The sequence below is a fragment of the Sparus aurata genome, chromosome 17 (genome assembly GCF_900880675.1).
Source record: "Sparus aurata chromosome 17, fSpaAur1.1, whole genome shotgun sequence".
Lineage (NCBI taxonomy): Eukaryota > Metazoa > Chordata > Actinopteri > Spariformes > Sparidae > Sparus > Sparus aurata.
In genome coordinates this window covers 16,923,141-16,944,799 of record NC_044203.1, presented here as the reverse complement: position 1 = coordinate 16,944,799, position 21,659 = coordinate 16,923,141, and the positions used below count along the sequence as shown (strand labels likewise).

The 21,659-nt window shown below is 41.8% G+C and overlaps 1 protein-coding gene across 2 annotated transcripts in view; it reads left to right on the top strand.

Annotated features, from left to right (window-relative positions):
• The window catches only part of LOC115567676 (transmembrane protein 65-like), a 44,412-nt gene extending 24,927 nt beyond the window's left edge, over positions 1-19,485 (top strand). For both annotated transcript variants that reach the window (XM_030394496.1, XM_030394495.1), the window contains exons 6-8: positions 5,926-5,968; positions 14,041-14,146; positions 15,680-19,485. In XM_030394496.1, the coding sequence (XP_030250356.1) occupies positions 5,926-5,968; positions 14,041-14,146; positions 15,680-15,835 (305 nt within the window). In that variant the 3' untranslated portion in view covers positions 15,836-19,485. The remainder of the gene's footprint in view (positions 1-5,925; positions 5,969-14,040; positions 14,147-15,679) is intronic.
• Positions 19,486-21,659: the final 2,174 nt, after the last annotated feature.

Below are 21,659 nucleotides of genomic sequence, written 5' to 3'. Positions count from 1 at the left end.
TTCGCCGGTGCACTACCTGCCTGCTTCCTAATTAGAGTGACGGTAAGTCAAATCACACCGCACTCCGACCTCTCCCCCCAAACTGAAGGAGGCATTTTCATTTCCAGTGTCGATAGAAATCAGCATCTCATAATAAAGCTGTAATGATAGACTCACTGTCCGATCACTGATCTGGGAAAAAAGGAAATGAGATAACATTAGAGACAGGAGAAGGAGAGAACCAGAGTGACACCGGCTGCTCTAGATGATAATTTCTTAACTATGACCAGCTCACACATGGATTGAATGACTGTAATAATATCCAGTTATAGCTCAAAGAGGCACATTTCCATTTTAATGTTATCACTTGTGTTATCATGCTACATTAAACTGAATGTGAACGTGGACAGGAGCTAGTGTGGGAACGCATTATGCTAATGTAACCAGCCTTAGTGAAGTCACATATTCATTTCTTCCTGTTCCCTCTCTGTCTCTTTACCTCCGTGTCAATGAAGTCCAGAAAACAGTGACAGAGCAGCCGGCATCCCATTTCCCACTCTGCAAGTCTTACCTTTCCTGTGGTAATTCCTTTGTGGCTGCCGGTGGTGACAGCAGTGTGTGTGTCTCTTGTTAACTGACCTGTCTAAAAGATTTCGAGGAGGTTTAACAGAGCACAGTAAGCAGAGCCCCAAGCTGTGTTATTCTACGTCCCGGGGAACCGCAGAGATGAACAAAACTTGACCGGTTCGGACTAAATCGAGCAGAGATGGATCTCTGATATACTGTCGAGAAGGGGGAACTGAATCTTCACTTCATGTGCCTAACAAGCGTGTATCTTAACCCTTCTCTTTCACATTTACAATTAAAACCAGATTTTGAATTTGAAAATATTCTTTTTCTTTTGTTGCTTTTGAAATCAGTGGATGATTGGAATTTTTGATCAAGCCAAAGAAGCGATTTCAATCCGGCTGGGATTTGTAGACAAGGGGGCGTTATCGGTTTACAAACTTCGGCAGAAAATGTAGAATTCCTTCTCCCGAAAGGCTGGTCGTAGTTTCACAGGCAGAATCTTTTATCTCTGAGAGGCATGAAGAGATTTTTCAATTTCAGGCTTGAAAGTGAGCCCGGTGCTGCAGAAATGAATTTGAGACTACCACACAGCCACTGACGGAGGAAACACAGAGGGAGTTTCTGCTCTTTCCCCAACCCAGTTTCTACCAGTCTTTCTCCATTTTCACAGCAGCGCTGCTGTCTCTCATTCCGGCTACATTGGGGACATTGCAGAATCAAGAGGCTGCAGTTATCTAGCCCAGTCCAGAGTGATTTAGCTCTTGTGTCAAGTCTGTAGTCGAGTCCACCAATCATCCACTTTCCCGAGGCAGCTGTGTCTCAGCTGAAGATAGAGGCTGCAGGGTCAGAACATGGTCTCCTGCTGGGTTGGACCAATTACATAATTTAAACAGAGGTAATGATGTGGGAAAATAAGATTAAGCCCATTTTAAAAAATAACAACTAAATGAGAATGCCGATAGTTGCATTCAAAGACTCAGGCCCCTCCCGGTTCTCAGCATGTTTCTCACGATTATCTTGTACTAATGTTTGTAAAACGGCTTTCCTAACTTTGAAGAACTCAACAACATTCTGCATTAACACACCAGACTGAGTAAATGCTTCCATCTTGGCTCTTTCTTCCCTCTAACCTCAAGTTTACTGGTTTGATCTGGAACCATTTTCGACATTCACCTGCCAAACTTTAAGCAAATGCGTTGCTCATGCACAACCTTACATTTCTCAGCGTGTGAACCTGATGACCTGCAGCTGGTCAGTGTGCCTTGCAGACAAAAGCACGGGACATGAATAGAAAAGTACGCCGTTTGTTATTTCACAGCCCATTTATCCACCATTTAATAGTGTTGTGGCTGCAGGTCAAGAAAATTTTAAAAAATTATGTAAAAGTCCGACCCCAAAATATAAAACCTGTCCCTTGGGCTCAAATTCAACCGAGCTGACCCCAGTTCATGTATCTCCACCTTTCCTTTTCTTCCTTTCATCACATTAGCGAGAGTGACGAATGGAGTACGCGACTTTTACCGCTCGATGAATGTTGTAAAAGCACCTGTTACACAGTCTGACCCCCCAGACGGTTTGTTACACAGAGCCATCTTGGAAGTGGCCCTTCCAAACTGGGCAGGCTCTTTTCAAGAAATACTTGGCATCTCATTTGATGAACCATCTGTCTATCAGTATCTATTAAAGGCTAACTAACCAATCCGTGGAGCCAGTTGGTGATTAAAACTCTTGCAGAAAAATAGAATTTCCATCTAGAAAAGCCTCTATCTATATTCATCTAGAAAATGAATAAATACGCTCCAGTTCTGATAACTGATGCTACAGCAGCATCTACGCAAGCCTCTCGAGGAGCCGCCAACAGTCGCCTCTCTGGCCAAGATGACGTATGGCTTGAAGCCTGGAAAGACTGCTCCGTCTCGCAAGATCACCTGTTGCAAGCTGATAATGTACATCTTTAGAAATGCTGGTTTTGCTTGAGTTTGTGTGATCACACGTCTCAGCAAACCTGTGGAGGCGGGCTGAGCAGCTGTAAGGAGCGCTGAGTTACAGGCAGTCGGCTCGGCTCGGCTCGGCTTATAATTACATTTCGAGCAGCTTGACCACATAATGATGCCTGATGGGCTCTCCATTACATCAGCCTCCTCGGGGGCTAATGCAGAGGTATGATGTATAATGATGATGGCACATTATTACGTTACTTACATCTGAGCTTTTCTCTGAAATAAAAAGGTTACCGGCAACCTTGTTTCGGTACGAGCAGACAGTGACGGAGGACAGATCGTATCGCGACAACAAATGCTCACATTTTTCAAATGAAAATATGACTTTTTTTTTTTAAGTAAAGCACATTTCGAGTGTGTGCGCGTCACACTGAAGTCATACTCTGTGTAAAAGGATGACATTTGTCTTCATCCTTTTTAATGTAGAGTGAATATAAAGGAGGGAATTTGACTCATTCCAGCCTTAAAGTCTCTCAGTGCTGAGCTGCGAAGAAAGTATCCATAGAAATATGGATTTTAGTTCCTGCTGCAGTCAGTGAGAAATACAGTCACAGTCTCACTTAATGTGTATTGTCATGCCGGACGTCGTTAGAAAGCTTAGATTCATGAAAAGGTAAAATAGAACCACATCAGCCAGGTACAATCAACAAATAAACAACTAAGCTGGTCTAGAAATAATCATTAAAGACGTTTTATGAACTCACGGATGAAGGTTTGGGGTGTGTCAGTAGTTTAACAACCAAAACCGTCTTTGTTTACTTCCAAACATCCAGTAGATCCATTTCAGTGACATATTAAGTCCACAACACGCATTATTCCGTGGATAAATGGCACCGACATAGATCCCTTTTCATTTAACAGACTTTTTTTTTTTTTTTTGCATTCCTTATTAACTGCGTAGTGCCAGTCAGAGTTGGATCCAGCCCCGTGCAAACAGTCTCCAAGAACAATCTCCCCATTTAGCACAAACCTAGTCTGTGTGATTTGGCGCCGACCGGCCCACCAAGAATTAGAAAACTCGCAGCCGTTTCCAAAGAGCTTCTCACGGAGCAACGCGCCTACATGGCCCGACTGGAGCTAAATACAGACCGACCAGCGGCTCATCAACGGTGATGCTGTGTTCCAGTAGTCGGTTGGGTCTCTTCAGCGAGGTCAGGGTCACAGACACACAGTAAACAACACCTTCCTAATGACAGACTTCACTAATTAAAGGTCTTATCTCGATTCTTCTCTGCTTATTAAAGTTGGTGCAGGTTCTTTTAAGTGTTTCTGTTCAGATGTACCGCTAACAGATTGTCAGCAGGCACAACATCCAGTTTGGGTACATTATGTGTTGATGTTGTTGCTACAGTAGCAGGAAAGTCAGCTGCACTGAAGCACTCAAGACATCCTGCAGGACCTGTATGGAGATTATCCCTCAGCAGAGATGGCTCTGCTGCTTTGTGTCCGTCCCTCGAGGGTGTGCCACTGCGGCAGCTGCAGCGGTCCTCTCAACTCAGGGTTGTGGACAACATAGAGGTAGCACAGGCAAGGCACAGGCTTTCCTCTACTCACTCTGCTCTATTCGGGGATAACTACACACAGATCCGCTTCTTGCTCGCGCTTCTTTAGTCATTTCAGGTCGCCCTCACCCTCTTCTCTTTGGGCACTCTGAAGCTGAAGTGCTGCTCTACTTTATTCATGTGAAGTTATTAGGCTGAGCGAGCGAGTCAACAGCCATGTGGGCTCCAGTGGTGCCTCTGCCTCCTTAATGAGCCCAGAATGCATTGCGGTTGTCCATCATATCCTGTGCAAGAACCAACATAGTGGAAATCAGCAGTGTATTGTGAATAGAAATTGACGGACGCATGTTCTTTTCTTATATATTCAGAATTGAGGTTACATTTGTGCTAGTTTCCTATTAGCATGCATATCAGCAGCACCCTGTTATTTATCAGTCATTACAAAACACCTATTAATGCCTTAGTTAGACCATATAACCAAGAGTTTTCCCTTAACCTCCTAATTTCTTCTTGTTGATAGTAAGGAAGTTGTTGTGCATGATTAACTATTGTCATTATTAATGTGATTTTATATTATATGCATTTTAACAATAGTCACTCTCCCTTAAAGCTGCCGTGTTATTTTCTTATATAAATTTAAATAAATACATTTCTCTATATTCCAACAGTAATCACTGCTATAGAGTGTTTGTTTAGCAGCACAGTAGCCTCTTTATCTTAACCCCAGCTCTGTCAAAACAGCGAAAGGAGTCGTGCAAGTGTGGTGATGTGAAAAATGGACAGGACACTAGCTAAGATGATGACAACAATTACAGCTGCTTTAATGTCTTCGTATGCTTTGCTCATAGAATCGCAAGAACGGCCATTCTCCCTTAATAGCACAACATAAACGTGGTCTAATCTCATGTAACAGAACACACAACTAAATGCGTCTGTCCAACTTTGAATATGCTCCTCATTCTGAAGTGCGTTCTTGCTCTTATTCACTAGTCGTTTGACAGCTGCTGAATGATTTACGTCATCAATGTTGGCCATTCAGGGTTTTAAAATAACACATCTACATCTGCCTGGACTGAACGGCCGATACGACAGACTAATATAATGATAGGGTCATTTGACTGAGTAATTTTCTTATTTTTCCCGGTCTGCAACTGCCAGCGGGTCGTCCTTTGAAGAATGGGCATAATAACATATTATTTCCCTTTTTGAGAAGCGTGATGTTCTCTGCTTTTAGGTGGAAAAAAATGCGCGCGCACATCGGCATCGCCAATCGGCCGCTGTGCTTTAGAAAATACTGGCATGTGGGTAAAATATTGTGCCTACTGATCCCAACCCACTGCTTCTTGCTCCGCTCCTGTCCTCTGCAAATCCAGAGTCCACGCAGGTACCTGATAATGTAACCTGTGATTTCATCCTGCACCAAAGGGGAGGAAGAGGGAGGAATATGAAGATACTGGTAACTGACGGGTGTCTCTCTCCAAAGCTGCAGGTCAAGGTCTCACCATCTGTTACAGACACATGCCTTAATAAAGTCACTGCGGTCGGAAAAAAGCACCCAAGAGATTTCAGGAGACCTCATCACCAGGAGTATATCACATCGTGTGAAGCTCACCAGTTGTCAACTCTTTCATATATTGTTAATGAGGGGGAATAAATTGAGTAACCTGTTAATATCTGCTGGCAGAATGGCTCCAGTCACATGCCAGTCACAGTGGTGGATGGAAAGTGTGTCATCACTTTCTGTTTCCCACGATGAAAAGCTCCAGACATTCTGCATCTGATGCCTTTTCGCTGCCCTCAATATGAGCCTCGATTACCGTACTCATTATGTAATCACGTCTCTTTCTCTTCTCGCATTTTTTTTCCCCCCGCAGCTGCTGCCCTTGGCAACCTGGTGTCTGATCTGGCAGGGTTAGGGTAAGCAAATTCACACATATACACACCAGCACACACCAACACACACCAAGAGACACATACACAAACCAGCACACACCAACACACACCAAGAGACACATACACAAACCAGCACACACCAACACACACCAAGAGACACATACTCACACAGAAGCACACAGACTCAGGACGGACATTCAGTTCAGAATTCATGCCTTCATTAACTCAAGAGATGAACCAATGAAAACTATATTGAAATGGTAATCAAATCAAAAATGACACGGATTATTACAGTAATAATCAGCAGCAGTGTTTTCCCACCGAGGTTTAAACATAATGTGATATAAAAAGTAATTTTTTGATTGCAATGGAAGAGGTGAACCTTTCCACTCAGCTCCCACCTTTACATTTCTTTAGGTTCAATTTCTTTAGTTCTTTCTTGTGAAGACACTGTGCATATGAGCTGGTTTAGGCTTAGGCACAAAAACATCATATTTTGGCTCAAAAATGACATGGTTGGTTGCCACAAACACGGCTGTAAATATCCTGAGGTGAAAATATCCTGTGGCCTCACGTTAACATGCTCGCTTGGAACCACTGTATGAAAGTCAAGTCACGAATAGAGTATGTATTGTTATCATGATATGCGACATGTGACGTGATACGAGAAAAGTCAATATGGTGGGTCGTCAGTGGTTTGCAGAAATGTGAACTGCTGACATTTTATCCTGGCGACTCGGCTGCACCTCGCCTCAGGAAGGACTCATTACATTTCTTAGCATTAAACATAATGAGCCTATTGAATCTAGCCCGGAGGTGGAATAAGCATGAGCAGCAAGGGAGAAAATAAAAAAAATACACCAGAGGTTTGTGCCCAAGAGTAAAGAAGAATATGATTGTGCTGAGCATAAAAAGAGATGTTACTATGAATAAGAAAAGGCAAATAATTCTAACTTGTGAGTGTGGTTTGATTAAATCAAGAGAGTCTGTACAAGGTGTGTCTAAATGAGGAGAGGAGTATGCAGCCTCAACATTCGGAGTGAGTCAAGTAACACCACTGCTGTAGAAATGAAAATCCTTGTAGAGCTAAATCTTGATGTTGAACCAGTTTTTGACAAATATAGAGGATATCCATCACTTTGTTCATCGTGTAGAACTCGGCTGAGCCTGATTTTTGGATGCGTTTGTACGTTTTGTGCACACTGTGTTCCACATTTACTGTGATTACATTGGATTTTGTTGCACAGGGGTTTGGGAAGATCTGATGCATCATTATTTATTTACAGTCTGTCAACAGTCAACCTGTAATGTAGTGATGTAAATTTGTTGATGCTTTATTGAGGGAAGTACGATGTGTTTTGCATCACTGTGCACCTAGTATAATTAGGGTTCTAATAACCTGTTCTCTACTGTAGTTCACCGTAGATAATTGGTGTTATTGTCAACCCCAATTTCCCGAGAAAAAATATGAAACCTCGCTTTAACTTCCTCATTAACACAAAAAAAGGAGTCAAGTGTTTTGTTTTGATCTCTGATTTCCTCCTCCGGCTGTCTTCATCTTCATTTTGTTTTCCAGCGACAGAAACAAAACAGCGCAAATCATTTAGAAGCATCTCTCTGCTTTCATTCTCCCCTCCTACAAAATGATTTATGTCTCAACGTTGTGAAGTAAAAACTGAATCAGAACATTGACTGACAGGTCTGATCTCAGCTTTCAGCCTGAAAAAAGCACTGATCTGTGTAAGATCCTTTCAAATGATCGTCACCAAGATCCAACAGCTGATCAATGACGATGGTGCACCTCGGAGCTTCCCAGTAGTCACATGGATCATAGTCGGCTTCCTCTGGTTTAACCATCCATAATGCTTAAGAGTAATAGAAGAGGCATCGGAACATGTGGCACCAGCAGCCAGTTGGTTGATTATTAGGAAGTGACAGATTAGTACATGCTCCTTTAAATTCAGGGAGACTCAGCAGAACAGACGAGCTAACAGACAGGTAGAAAGACAATAATAGAGACTGTGCTGTTGCCTCTGCAGCGTTTTATAGTGTGATGGATTAGCTAAATTGTTCTGGCTTTCGTAAAAGCTCCCAGTAGGCACACACACGTACAACAGTTTCACCTCTTGTGTGTGTGTGTGTGTGTGTGTGTTTGCCACTCAATCATAATCGGAGTGTGGAACCCTTGTGGTCAGTTTGTCAAGGTGAGACTCGATTAAAGAGAGGCTTTTTTTTTTTCCTTCTTTTTGATAGATTTACACCAGTGAGTGTCAAGGCTGCCGTCTGAGCCTTGGCGGAGCTCCCGCAGGTGGCCTTCACTGCTACATTTGCATCAGAGTTTTTATGTTTATTTCAAAGAGGGAAAGACTTAAGTGCGCTGGTATGAAGCGCTGCAGTGCTTTATATTACTCTGGGAGTCAGTGGCACTTTAGTGGCAGTTGAGAGCTGACAAGGAGGCACAGGAGACTTTCTGCTGATAAACTGATGCTGACAGATGAGGAGACCACAGAAACCTCTTTACTGCAGACTTGTTGCTGGTGACAATAAACTGTTGTCGTCTGAACAGTCGCAAAATGTAAAGATAGTTTCTTTTCCAAATAAAGCTAGAGGACCAGCAAATATTCCGTTTTGATAAGGTCAAACCAACTAATTGTTGACCTTTTTGTTTCACAAATCAATTAATGAACTGGTGCAACTCTGTGCTCTATGTACTTGTTGCTGTTCTATTTAGTGTCGTTGCGAACAGCAGATATAAAAATACCTGGACCGTGAGTCTGTACTCTTCCCATAAATTTCGGTCGGTCGCTTGGTTTGGTTGGCTTGGGTTGCATTCTCTCTCCTCACAAACCGCCCTGCTGTTCACTTGGAAGAGTTTCAAGAGCCCAGTTTCTGAGCAGACCGGGAGTCATGGCGATGTCCTGTTCAGATTGTTCTCACCTGCCCGAATGAGCCTAATTAAAAGCGCTGGAGATTAACATGCGGCTGATCGTCTAGTTTACACTCGCTGGGAAGGCTCAAAGAAATTCATCGTCCATTTGTCTCATCCCTGCATTTTGGATTCTTTCCGGTCCTCCAGCACATGTGTTGCAGTATTTTTAGATCAAACTGGACGGAGCACGCTTTAGATGAATATCTGCCGTGCCGTTTGACAATGTAAACTGCCTTGTTTGGTGGAAATACACTTACTAGACTTTGTCAGCAGTAGGTGCCTTCACTGTAAAACCGTTTCTTGAGACTTACTTGATGAATAAATTGGTATTTTCTCCCTGAAAAGTTGCAAACCACGTTGGTTGGGGTTTAAGCAGGACTGCACAAAAACTACTGAACAGATTTCCACAAAACCTGGATGGAGGATGGGTCTCTGTCTAGAATAGACCTCATTAACTTTACTTTTACTAAAGTAAGTCAGCTTTACTTTTTAATATGTACAGTATTAATGAGGTCATAATACAAACTCAGAAATATACATTTTTTCCATAATTGAATAAACAAGCTGTTCCCAGAGGAAAATAAGGTCCACAGAACACTGTTGGAAGCTGGAAAGGTGGCAGGGTCCGCCACATATAAACAAAGTAAAACAGTATGAAACTGTTGTCCCTTAAGCTCAGTTTGTTTATTCAGTTTAATCAGTTTCTTCACGAACTACGAACTACTACGTATTGCACCTTTAAATATGTTCTGTTTCATATTGGATTAGATGTGACTGATTTAAAGGTGTCTCCTAGCCTTGATGGAGATATACTCTCAACTGAGTGCCATTCTAGTTTCTCGTGCACCTTTATAGTGAAAGTTGACAGACTGACAGGAAGCACAGCAGTGAGGTGCAGGGGTGACTGGAAGAGGATGTAGGCCGGTTCATGTTAATTACCCCACTGATCCACGAGATCTCCCTCTGAGAGACAGATTGAGAGCTCCTCTGTGAAAGTGCGACTTTTCCCGGACATGTAATCAGACCGCACCGATAGATGTAGCTGTCACTACAGCATGCTCCTCCAGAGTCCCTTTGGTCAATGTTGTAGTGATCGCGTTGCCGTGATTGTTTGCAAATTCCGCCCACTCGCCGTCTGTTTTCCTCAAGAGACAGTGACTGAGATCTGCTGCTGCGACTCCCTGCTCTTGTATACAATTTACCATATTTGTTTTGTGTGTGTCGACGCCTGTGGCGAGCAATCTGCACAGCTCTATCCACAAATGTGTGTGACTATTTTTCATATTGGGTGGATTTGAAAGATTTTCCTCTGTGTGTGTGTGTGTGTGTGTGTGTGTGTGTGTGTGTTACAACAGATGTAGGAAACCAGCCTAACCTCGTTGAGGTCCGTAATTTAGCTCATGACTCACTCTGACCGTCGCTGGTGCTCCTGCACAGCTTTGTCTCTGCTGCTGCTTGTGTTCCTCATCGTCACAATGCATCAGCCGCTTTCTGGGGCAGACAGAGTAGACCTAGTGAAGCATTGTTGCATTCAGCCAAGTTGGGAAAACAGGGCAAAAACTTAAGAGAATCACATCAGTGGGCTGTAGGGAATAAAGAACGGGGGCCCATATTTGATTCCTCTTGACTGTGACACATAACCCTGCGGATGCTGGGATAAGTTGGAGCGTATTCAGTGACCTCATGAAGGAAATGAATGAATGGATGATTTATTGTTTGATTTCCTCTGATTTTTTTTCCTTATAAGAATAGTGATAATTCATTGATCCCCTCGGGGAAACGTTTTGCTTGCCGCCCTCTAAAGAGGTTTAAAGCCCCAACATCTATATGTGACGGAAGGGATTTGGTGTTGCTCATTGAAATGTGGCATAATCCTAGTTTGACCGGTCAGAGGACCATTTTCTCTAACCCCCACTCCATATTTTCAATCAACTCTGGCTCATTTATCACTTGTTATGTTCTTGTCCCTCAGTAGTCTCACATCCCTGCCACTGGCACTCCTGCTCGCTGCATCAAACGGCGTCCTTGATGCCACCGCTGATATGAAGAGCAGCTGTGCCTTTTTTCAACCCAGCTCAGCAGGACACAGTTTGTTACTGCCCACACTTGATGGAAAGCTTTGATAATGCGAGCAGATCCAGTTGCTGTACCAGGAAGAAAACAGAAAATGTAAAAGAAAAGCCTCTAGCTTCAGCACGTCATCTTTGAGGTTTTTATTGCTTCCACGGCAGCCAGGTTGAGTTTTCAGCCTTTGCCTGAGCTGACGCTGCTTTCAGTACATTTCATCACTTCAGTGTTTTGAATACTGCGGTTGTTGGTTTTTTTTTATTTTCTGAGGCAGACATGATTTCTTGTGTCGTCGGCTGTTGCAAGTATGCAAAATAATTGGTTTGGATTTGACTCAAAGGCGAGAGTGTCTGCAGGTATGAACGAGACAAATCTAAAGGATTTGTATAAATGTTGAAGTCAAACAGAGACTGAATACAGTGAGACTAGAGGCTACGTTCTGCCCCCTGTTGTTGTGATACGTGTAATTATTGCCCTCACGATGAGTTTGGATTTGTACGCTCAGTCGATAAAGATTTTTCCTTAAAACTTTCTATTTCATGTATTTCTGTTCTCCGGTGATGAAAACCTGCTTCTTATCTTTTTTCTCAAATATGCTACTTGCGACTTATCGCCACCCTGAGTCGACAGCTCCAGCTGCAGCTTATTTGTGTGTGCAGTGAACTGAGGATCCATTAGTGCCAGTGAGTGAACCAGACCTCAGACAAAATATTGACTTGGAATCTCTGTACTCACACTCGAGCAGCTTGACCGGCGCTTTATGTTCTTCTGCTCCGGCAGCCTCAGACTGGACACCTACAGTAGAATGACACGTGACGGTGAGGGACAGCAGCTCTTAAACACTTTCAGTTGTCCCTTTGGTCAGGCCACTGTTTGTGATTGCAGTTGCTTTAGTGTGTATGTAAGCAAGGCTGATCCATCATAAACCCAGCTTCAGGGAGCTCTCTCTGCTGGTTTCTGGTCAGTTCTTCAGTCATTTGAACTGAGAGAGCTTTACTGGCAGTGCTTTTTTCATGCTTTCATGCTTTTATTTTTTTTTCACACATTAATAAACGTGACACATTTTCTGTCTTCTTCTTGCTACATAATCACAGCCTCTATGAGGGGCTCTATGAAACAATTTGTAGCATTTTATATGTATTAATGACCTTTTTTAATTGGCCGTATAGATGGCCAGAGTGCCTCTCTCTGCTCCAACAGAGAGCAACAGTAGCTGACATGGCCACCACTAAAATTAAGTTCCACAGAACCCCTTTAAACTTAAAGTTTGATGTAGCCATGTGCTATAATGCGTGTGTTATTCAAGTTCATCCCTTTTGTGCTCGATGCTTTTTTGTTACTACAAAGTCCCAATTTCCTAACAGATTTCATTAGATTATATATTGTCAAACCCAGGCTTATTTTCACAACTCTTATGTCCAATAATAGCATTTTTCATATTTGTCTTATTTTGTTATCCCTCAGAGTTATCCCATGGCGATCGCCGTGGCCAAAGGCGTCATGTTTTTGGATTGTCTGTCCTATTCTCATCAGCTCATTATCTCAGAAATGCCTCCGGGGGGAATTTCTTCAAATGTTTACACTGATTTGGACTCAAGAATGAACCTCATTAGAATTTGTCGGTAAAATTTCAACGGTCAAAATCATTGTGACCTTCTGTAAAATTGAGACGAACCCTGTCGCTGATATTGAGCTTCAGGTGATTGGTGCTTCACCATGTGGCAAAGCTTTATTATATTAGACAGACATGAACGGAAACTGCAAACTTGACCAGAGCACGGAGGCATACACTGCATAATTCTAGTTTCTTTTTTTTGTTGTCTTTTCCCTTCTTGCCCACATTGTTATCCATTTTGGGATAAAACAAGTGACCTTTATACTCACTGAGGAAAACATTGGCCATTTCCTCCCTCTCTCTGCTCTATAGGTAATCTATAAACTCGCTCTAGTTCACTCATAAACAATCAGCGATCTCACCAGTTCTACGCGACATAAAGCTGATGAAAGAAGACATTTCCCCAAAAACTATTAAAGAAGAAGAGATAACAAATTGTTCTGTGTTTTAATAGGTATAGAGTAGCTTTATAACTGCTGTATCAGTGTGGCTCTGTGACGTTTATTCATTTAGAAAGAACTCATCTGCACATCTACAGACAGACAGCGTCATTCAGTCCTCCGCGCCAGGCAAAACTTACAGCTCAAGAATTGTAATAAGCAATGAGAAAGTTTCAGATGATTGATGATCTTCTAATGTTCAGTCTCTGTTCCTCAGTGAAAACTGTTTTTTTTCCCTGCTGCGATCTGTCTTTGTTCTGTCATCTGTGTAAAACACAGACGAGTGCTGAAAAATTATATCGTTCTCACACACAAACGGCGTTGTCATTGTCTCTCTCTCTCTCTCCCTCTGTTATTAGAGCTGATATTAGACTCCCTGCTGGGTTTATGACAGATGGTGGCAACAAAGAGCAGATTGGAACTTTCATCTGCTGATTCATTTAGTTTTTTTCTTTATTATCGATTACTTAGACTGTTTTACTTTGCCATGCAGACTGTTGTTGCAAGGGTGGCGTAATGGACCATGACATCTAATGTGGAAAAACATCTAAAGTTAACCATTATGTGAAAGTGGAGCAAAAACAAACAGGAACAAGTGGTTCTGAATTTAATCTACTTTTGATTTACAACCTGGAGTCTTTACAGACTGAGCGCCTGTACCAAATATGTTTGATTTGATACAGTTAATTTCTATGAGTAGATGTTGTCATGTTTACAGGATGTTAGTGATATATCAAGCTCAGAGCCGAGGACTTTATATTCTTCACATGCCTGAACACACTGACTGTTTCCATCTACGACTGATTCACACGTCCATGTTACTGACCTATATTGTGATCAATCCTGATCCATCTTGTCACATGTCAAAATGAAAGAAGGATACCATTGTTCCCTCAATGAAGTGAAAGGATAATTGATCATTCTCAGTTCATTAATTCCACAAAGCACGTCAATGGGTCACCGGTGAGGTACGTCCTCGTTGCAGCTCACTTTAACACTTTCCCTCTTCTCCCTCTTCTTTCCGTCTGTCTGTTCCTGTCATCAGGCTGGCAGGTTATGTGGAGGCCTTGGCGTCGCGGCTGGGGATGCAGATTCCTGACTTGAGCCCGAAACAGGCTGACATGTGGCAGACCAGAGTCAGCTCCCACTCGGTTGGTATCATAGTGAAACCCACAAGCTCTGCAGCCCAGTCGCCAGAATGAAATGGTGTCATTGTACGTTTCTGCAAACCACAGATGCCTTTACTTAGTACATATCATATCAACATGTATACAATATGAATCATGTATCATCGTGTATATGAGCTGACTTTTTGATCAGAAGGAGGACGGATGGCGTTGGCCTGACAGATAGGCGAGATGGCTGCCAAGCGAGCAATTGCAGAAATGGATATTTTAAAGGAGCAGTTCACCACAAAAATGAAACCTCAGTCATAATCTACTCCTGAACCATGCCGATGGAAAGTCAGGTGGAGTTTTGAGGTCGAGGAGGGAGCTTCGCAGCAAAGCATAATTGCAGCATTCTCCTGGATTAGCCTTTATCAAGTCAATTTGGAATCTCAGGGCTTCTTGAGACTTGGATAATGTCAGATAAGCTGTACGGAGCCATTTTCTTCAGTTGTTCAGGAGAATGCTGCAGCACTGTTTTGCTGGGAAGCTCCAGAAATGTTTTGTTGACTACTGAACTTCTCCTTACTTTCTATCAGCAAGAGGGAGAGTAGATAATGACTGAATTTTTGTATTTGGGTGAACTACTTCTTTTTTAACGTGATCTTTCACTTTTTAACCCTAATCAAGTAGATATTGTGGCTAAACCCAATCGCCGAAAAGCACAGCACTGTGGTGCGTAAATGTAAAGGAAGTTTCAGCATATCCGTGGTTTGCATAAAGGTAGAGTGCCAACATTAACGGTGATAGGGTTCTCTGTTTCTGTCGTTTCTGTATGAATGAATGTCTCTTCTTTCAGTTGTGTGTGTGTGTGTGTGTGTGTGTGTGATAGACAGTCAAAAGCCTATCAGACTAATGAACACTAAACAAAAACACAGTCAGAGTGGATTTTAATTAGCCTGCTGCAAAGAGCACTTGGACTGGATCGTATGTGTCGTGTTATGCTTCGCAAACATCAGGATGGACAACAGAGACACAAGCCCGTGTATGTGGCCTTTCTGTCACTCGTTCATTGTGCGGGAAAATTGGACCTGAATGATTTTTTAATATGCGCTGACTGCTGAAGTGTGTAATGTAATTAACTTCAATTAGGTTGAGTGATTAGTCGTGCATTAAAGGGGGTCTTGGCTGACAAAGGTTGTGGCAATAATTCCGGAAGGGCGGGGGACATACTGTATGTTGTCTTGCAAACAGAGAATTTGTTTCTTTATAGTCGTTGCCGGTTTAGTCTAAGAGAAAGAAGGCCAGGTTTCATATGATAAAAAGATAACAAAACGTCCCTGCTCTCTGTCTCCTGGGTCCTAACACTCAGGAAAAACAAACCAGCGCAATGAAATAAAACAAAAATCTCAGATTGCACAGAAATCATTGCTTGTAACGCAACCCTTAGTGGCTCATTTCTTGGAAACGACGGAGCTGTAAAGCTTTGCTTTTCTGTAAATAATTTAAAACCTCTTCTCTTAAAATGTATTTCATCAGCATTGTTTTTCCTTTCGTCCCCGTTTCCCTCCCATGCAGGGTAAAGCCATCGGCGTTGGCATCGGCTGTATCCTCGGCATGTTTCCTCTACTGTTCTTCAAGGACGACGACGAGAAGAAGAAGAAGGAAGGCCAGACGGAGGCGAAGGACGACACACAACCGCCACCTTCTCCGACAGAGAGCAGCAAAAACTGAAACTGTCAACCTTGCCGGAGACAAATACTATTTGGAATCCGTTCGAATACTTTAACCTGGGGCTGGTTGGCTGGTGTCTGGTGGACCGGAATGTATGGAAGTGTATGGGGCCCGGTCAAACTATGAAAGGTATTCTGAAGAGGATTCTAGATATTATTTGACTTTAGACTCTAAGCACAGGGACCTCACCTGTCTCCTGACAAGAGACGGTTGATTCAATGGGCTGCTGCTACTCCAACTGTCGCACCATAACCTCACCATGTTTTTGACTGACTGACACGGGCTCAAACTAATTTATCTTAACACACTGCAGTGACCTCTCTCTCTCTCCTCGGCTCCGAGTCTGTTGAAAATATAAACCTCTGACTCTAGATGGCAAGGAAAAAAGATAAAAGTCAGAGTAAGTTTCTTCCACGGCATTCTGACATTGAAGGTTCCTTACGGTATGCCGATGGCTTGACTTCAGCAGTGTTGGGAACCGTGCATTGAAGAACTCTGTGTTTCCTGATCAGTTTCCGAGGGTGATGCATCATCTAAAGAGGGTCACCTGTGCGCATAAAGATGCTCCCTCCCTCAGCAAGTACTTTGTTTTTTTTCAGTCTTAAAAGCATGTCTGCCTTTTTCGATGATGTCAAAGTCTTAAAACGAGCTGCCAGTCTGCCTCACACACGCTCCCTGACAAGCAGCCTGTTTAGCCTCCTTTAGTGAGAAAACACGGCTGGTTGTCTACACGCAAGCTGCTTCTTTAGATTTTTAATGTTCATTTTGTTGCTGATTCACTTTATAAGGATACGCTCGTATGCTTTCCGATAATCACCCGAGGCAGTGGTAGCACAAAAATGTTTCCCCGTGTATGTACTATGTAACCAGGAAGGTGCAGTCTCACAGAATCTGAAGGGAAAGACAGTATCTATGAACTTCCAACAGTGGACAACCTGAGACCTCTGGACTGTGGCTCCAGCACCACATGATTAAACTTCCCCAGCTCTGCATCAATCAAGCTGCAGCCGAGACACCACCAAGCCCTCTGTCCAGGTTATATTATGGAGGCACGTAAGGAAAGCCAAGTAGATAGTGCACTAAATGAGATGTTAGTTACCCTGTTTCCGTCCCGTGAAAAAAAAATCTGTTACTGCCTTTTAACACTAATGCACAGCCACATTTAATCCAATACCTATAGAAATATAGTCTCTGCTCTACTGCCCTCCACTGGCGGAACAAAGACAGTGTTGTCACTTCATGCTGTCACACACTTCTGAATCTAGATTATCATCTCCGTACTTTTTCCTGTTTAGTATTCACACCCCTCACAGTCCAGCTGCTAAGCTCCTCTGGCTGTGATTTAACACTTTATGATTATTGATTTTCATCAGTGTTGTTATTTTGAAATGCAAACCGAGTCATCAGCCAGCCGCGAAACACGTAGGCGAGAAGGATGTATTTCCAATTCTTAACTAAGCTGTCGCCGATTTTCCTAACAAATCTTTTGAAGAGTTGTACATCATCAGTAGAACTGGAGACTGTTTTCACGGCATCGAATCTGTTTAAAAGTGGAAAACTGAAAGGAGGCATCAGTGTGTCACTGACTGGAAGGGCCTTGCAGAAAATGTATTTATTTTTGTTATAATACTCAGACTTGTATTCATGTATGGTCTTGTTGAATATCCTCTTCATCTCAAAGGACACTATTAAGAATAGAAGATGTTTGTCAGCACAAAATGGGATATTTTCAACAGCATTCGTCACCAGTGGGGACCTTTGCTCTATGTTACAGTTCATAACCAAACTTACTAAGATTCTGAAGATTTACCCTGTATAAGGTTGTTCTAGTTATTTATTATGTGGGTGACAGTGATCCTAAACAGTGATAGAATGAAGAAAATGTACAGTAGTTAGGATTTTTGATTGAATGCTTGATTTCCACCTTGCATGCACTGTTAATAAAAGAAAAACCCTGTTGTACATGTTTACTTTGTAAGGATAATAATAAAAAAAAAAACAATGAGTATGTTAGAAAATGATGCGTCGCAGCAGGATGTGACTCAGTGGAGGGGATAAAACACAAGAAACTCAGGCTGGGTTAATGTGCAAATGATCTGGTTTTTGACTTCAGTTAATCAGTTAATCTACTAGTTGATTGAAAGGGAAAGAGGGAAGAAAAGAAAATTACTATTAAGATGATAAATTAATTGATTTCAGTCGTTTTTCTTGCAAAAAAGTTAAACATTTACTGGTTCCAGCTTCTATGAAATAAGAATTTAACGTCACTTCAGGCTCCTGGAAACTTTGATGAGCGTTTTTCACAAATATTTATTATACATTTTAAAGACCAAACGATTAATCGATTAATGATGAAATGAATCACATCATGAAAATAATCCTTAGTTGCAGCCCTGCTACAAGGTAACAAAGCACAAACTTTTAGATGGACGATGATGAACATAGTTCCAAACAGGAACTGCAGGTAGCTAACAGAGCCCTCTGCTGGGATGTGTACTGCTAAATGCAGGGTGGAGGTTTGAGACAGTTGTGTTAGGTGAATCTTTCTACAAGGAGCAGAGTCATATGAGAAAAAATCCTTTGATGGGCAGAATGTGATGATAGTAATAGTTTCCAATAAAAGCAGCAATTTGCCTCCTCGCGCTGGACCATTAAATTGCCTGTCTCAGTGTTTTAAGACCTTCTTTAGTCAGTCGTGGTGAGAAAATAGAACTTCAGTGTGAAAATAGCTTAATGAGGGGGGCTATTATCTTTTTTTCCTACACTCATGTTGCACCGCATCGTTGAACTTAATTGTGCTGGGAGGAAAGCAAAAGAGAGCCACAGTTCGCTAAAGCTCAGAGTCGAGGCTTCAGCTTGAAGCGATGAAGCTACATAATTGAAAAACAGGCGGCATGTTAAGTCAACATGACCAGAAAAGGCACATTAAATGAATCTTCATGGGTTATATTAACAACCCATGGAGTTATATTAATGTTGCTGATGTGGATTTTTTTATTATTATTATTATTATTATTTATGCTTTTTGTGTTTGTGTGGATCTGTTAGAAAGACATCAATGGTTGCTGTTGCATCAAAAAGCTCTGAAGCTACAATTTTCCAGGAGCAAAGAAATGAGGCTTGGGTTTAAATTTAACCATTGGGGTATTTGATTATTAGCCAATGGGCTTTGGTCTGAAAGTGGCACAGTTTTTTCTCAGTAATCCTACAAGATCAAGTTAAATCATAGAAGTTACAAACTATAAATATAAATGAATTGTGTCTGTCGTCTACTGCACAGCAGCACAGTAATTCCGCTCCCTGAAAGTGAATCTATTTGAAAATGGTGAGATAAGATCTGCATAACGTGGGCTCTTCCTCTGTTGTGACAGTATGGATGACTTTATTCTGTGACATAGTTCATGGTGCTAAAAGAGACCACTCTTGCTTTCTGGCCGTGCTGTGCCAACACATTTTCTGATTTCTTTGTTCCGTAATAAATATTCAGTGTATGCTCTGTACATATGTAAAAGCAAGAGAGAGATTACAGTGAACATAGTAAAATTAATATATGATAGAGGAAAAATGGAGTAAAGAATAAGAGTCTGTTTCTGTGTAATGTTGTTTTGATTTTATCTGCTTTGATTAAACTATTACCACCTGGCTGCAAACATCTGGCCTGGTGTGGACTGTCCCACCACATTCTGCAGGATCATCACACATTTGAGCTCACGGCTAATGTTATTTATCTTTTTAAATGTGTTGTTTGTGTGTAACTTTGATTTAAAGTCATGACCGTTGATCTTTAACTGAAATAACTGCTTGAAGAACGTGAATTAAACATGTAGAGGCAGGCGACACGTTACGTTATGACGTGGACACACCTACACACAGACACTAATGAGTCTCAGCAGGCAGATGAAGTGAAAACAGCTGTTGGGACATACAGTGATTGAGCTTCCGATATCATGAATTAGGTTTTAATCTCCATCACATTGAGTTCACACCGTTCCATTTGGCATAATTGGCGGCTGGCATCAATCCGAGGCTGGATGTAGCTCTCTGTATCTTAACCTTATTCATCTATCATTGACTACAGGTCTGCCAAGACTCTAAAGTAGGTTAACTGTCCCAGTGAAGGTCAATTTCTATGGAGTAATCTGCAGAACATTTTAGTGACCTCTATGAACTCAGCTGCATCGTTACAATGTACTAATAAATATAATAACATAACCCAAAATGCTGAAGTAGTGCAGTGTGATACTGTGTTTGTTAAGGCATTTTGATCCAAGACCTTTAAGTTCAAGTGAAGGCTTTTAATTTGTTGCTGCAGGCACAATGTCAAAGCTGAACAGACATTATATGTATATATATATATTTTTTTTTTTGCCAACATGCTCCCCAGGTTAATACTGTAAAATAGGTGGAGTAACCCTTTAAGTTTGACTTCCAAATATACACAAATACAATTTTAAGTAATATGACCAATTAAATAATATTAAATATTTTTAATCTACTGTACCTACAGAAGCCCTAGTATGTACTGAATATACGTAGGGGATCAGTTTCCATGTTTGGAAATTCAAATCCACATTTTCATTCATCACTTGTGAAAACATCAGTTGACATGTGAAGGATTACTTGTTAAATGTAAGGAGGCACATTTTACACAATATTTTTGTAAGGCTTGCATGTAGGAACTCTGCTGACAGTCATATTCCCACCTGTACATATTTTGTTTGACTCAGCATGAGACTGATGGTCCTGTCCGTGCAGAAAAGAAAAACAATACATCAGACTTGTTTACTCATAATACATATGTGGAACACACTGAATCGATGACAGTGTATTTGGTTGTTGCTTGTTGACATCTTTGTCCCATTTCCTTCTTTTCCCCTGGTTGTCATTAGTCTGTGAGTGCAGGCTAGATAAAAACACAGCGTGCACACACACACTCAGGCGTTATCCGTGTCACTGGGGAACACACGACTGACACAAGGGACAGAGAGGAAGACGCTTTCAGCATGTCATCAGAGATTAAACTGCCTGGGACAGACGTCGCATGGAGAGGGTTTGACTTGATGGTGTTACAGTGAGGTAGTTAGGTGTAACAGAGAGAAAACAAATACAACTCACTGACACCTGGAGTCATTGAACAGAAGTTTAACAGGTCCTGAGAAGAACCTTTTTTTGTATTTACATCACTTAAATCAGACTACAACTACAATTCCCACAATGTGGTTGCATGCCTCCATCCTAATCAGTCAAGTTATAGTTTACATCCATGTCTGTCTGGATGTATATACTATACATATGTATTGAAAACTTTAAAGGAATTTAATGAAAAGCATTTACTGTGTTTTATCACAAAGTTGTAGCCGTGACAGTAGATATGGATGTTGCTTCAAAGAACCTACAAACAACTTGAACGTGGACAATTCACACACACGTTCAACCCGGCAGCACAGAAGATCTCTACAATCACTGCAGCTTCAAGATGGGCAATCACGACTAGTGTCACCATTGAAGTTAACCTTTGACCTTTTGAGTCATCATCACCATCATCATCATCATCACTTGATCTTTTTTATCTGGTTGAAAACAATAAGCATCTGTATCAGTGTAACACACAGTGCAAAGTGTAAACCTGCTGCATTGTCACCCACTGGTGGAGATCTACTGTCATGAAGCCTAGAGTTTGGCATATTTGCCCTCGCCATCTTTTTTTTGTTGTGAAAGCCAGAACTGACCATATTTGGATGAGAGAGTGACGCTGGGGAGCACTCCATACTTTTTTATAGTGGACATCGGTGCCAAATTTCCACAAGGTGCTCCTGTGATAGTG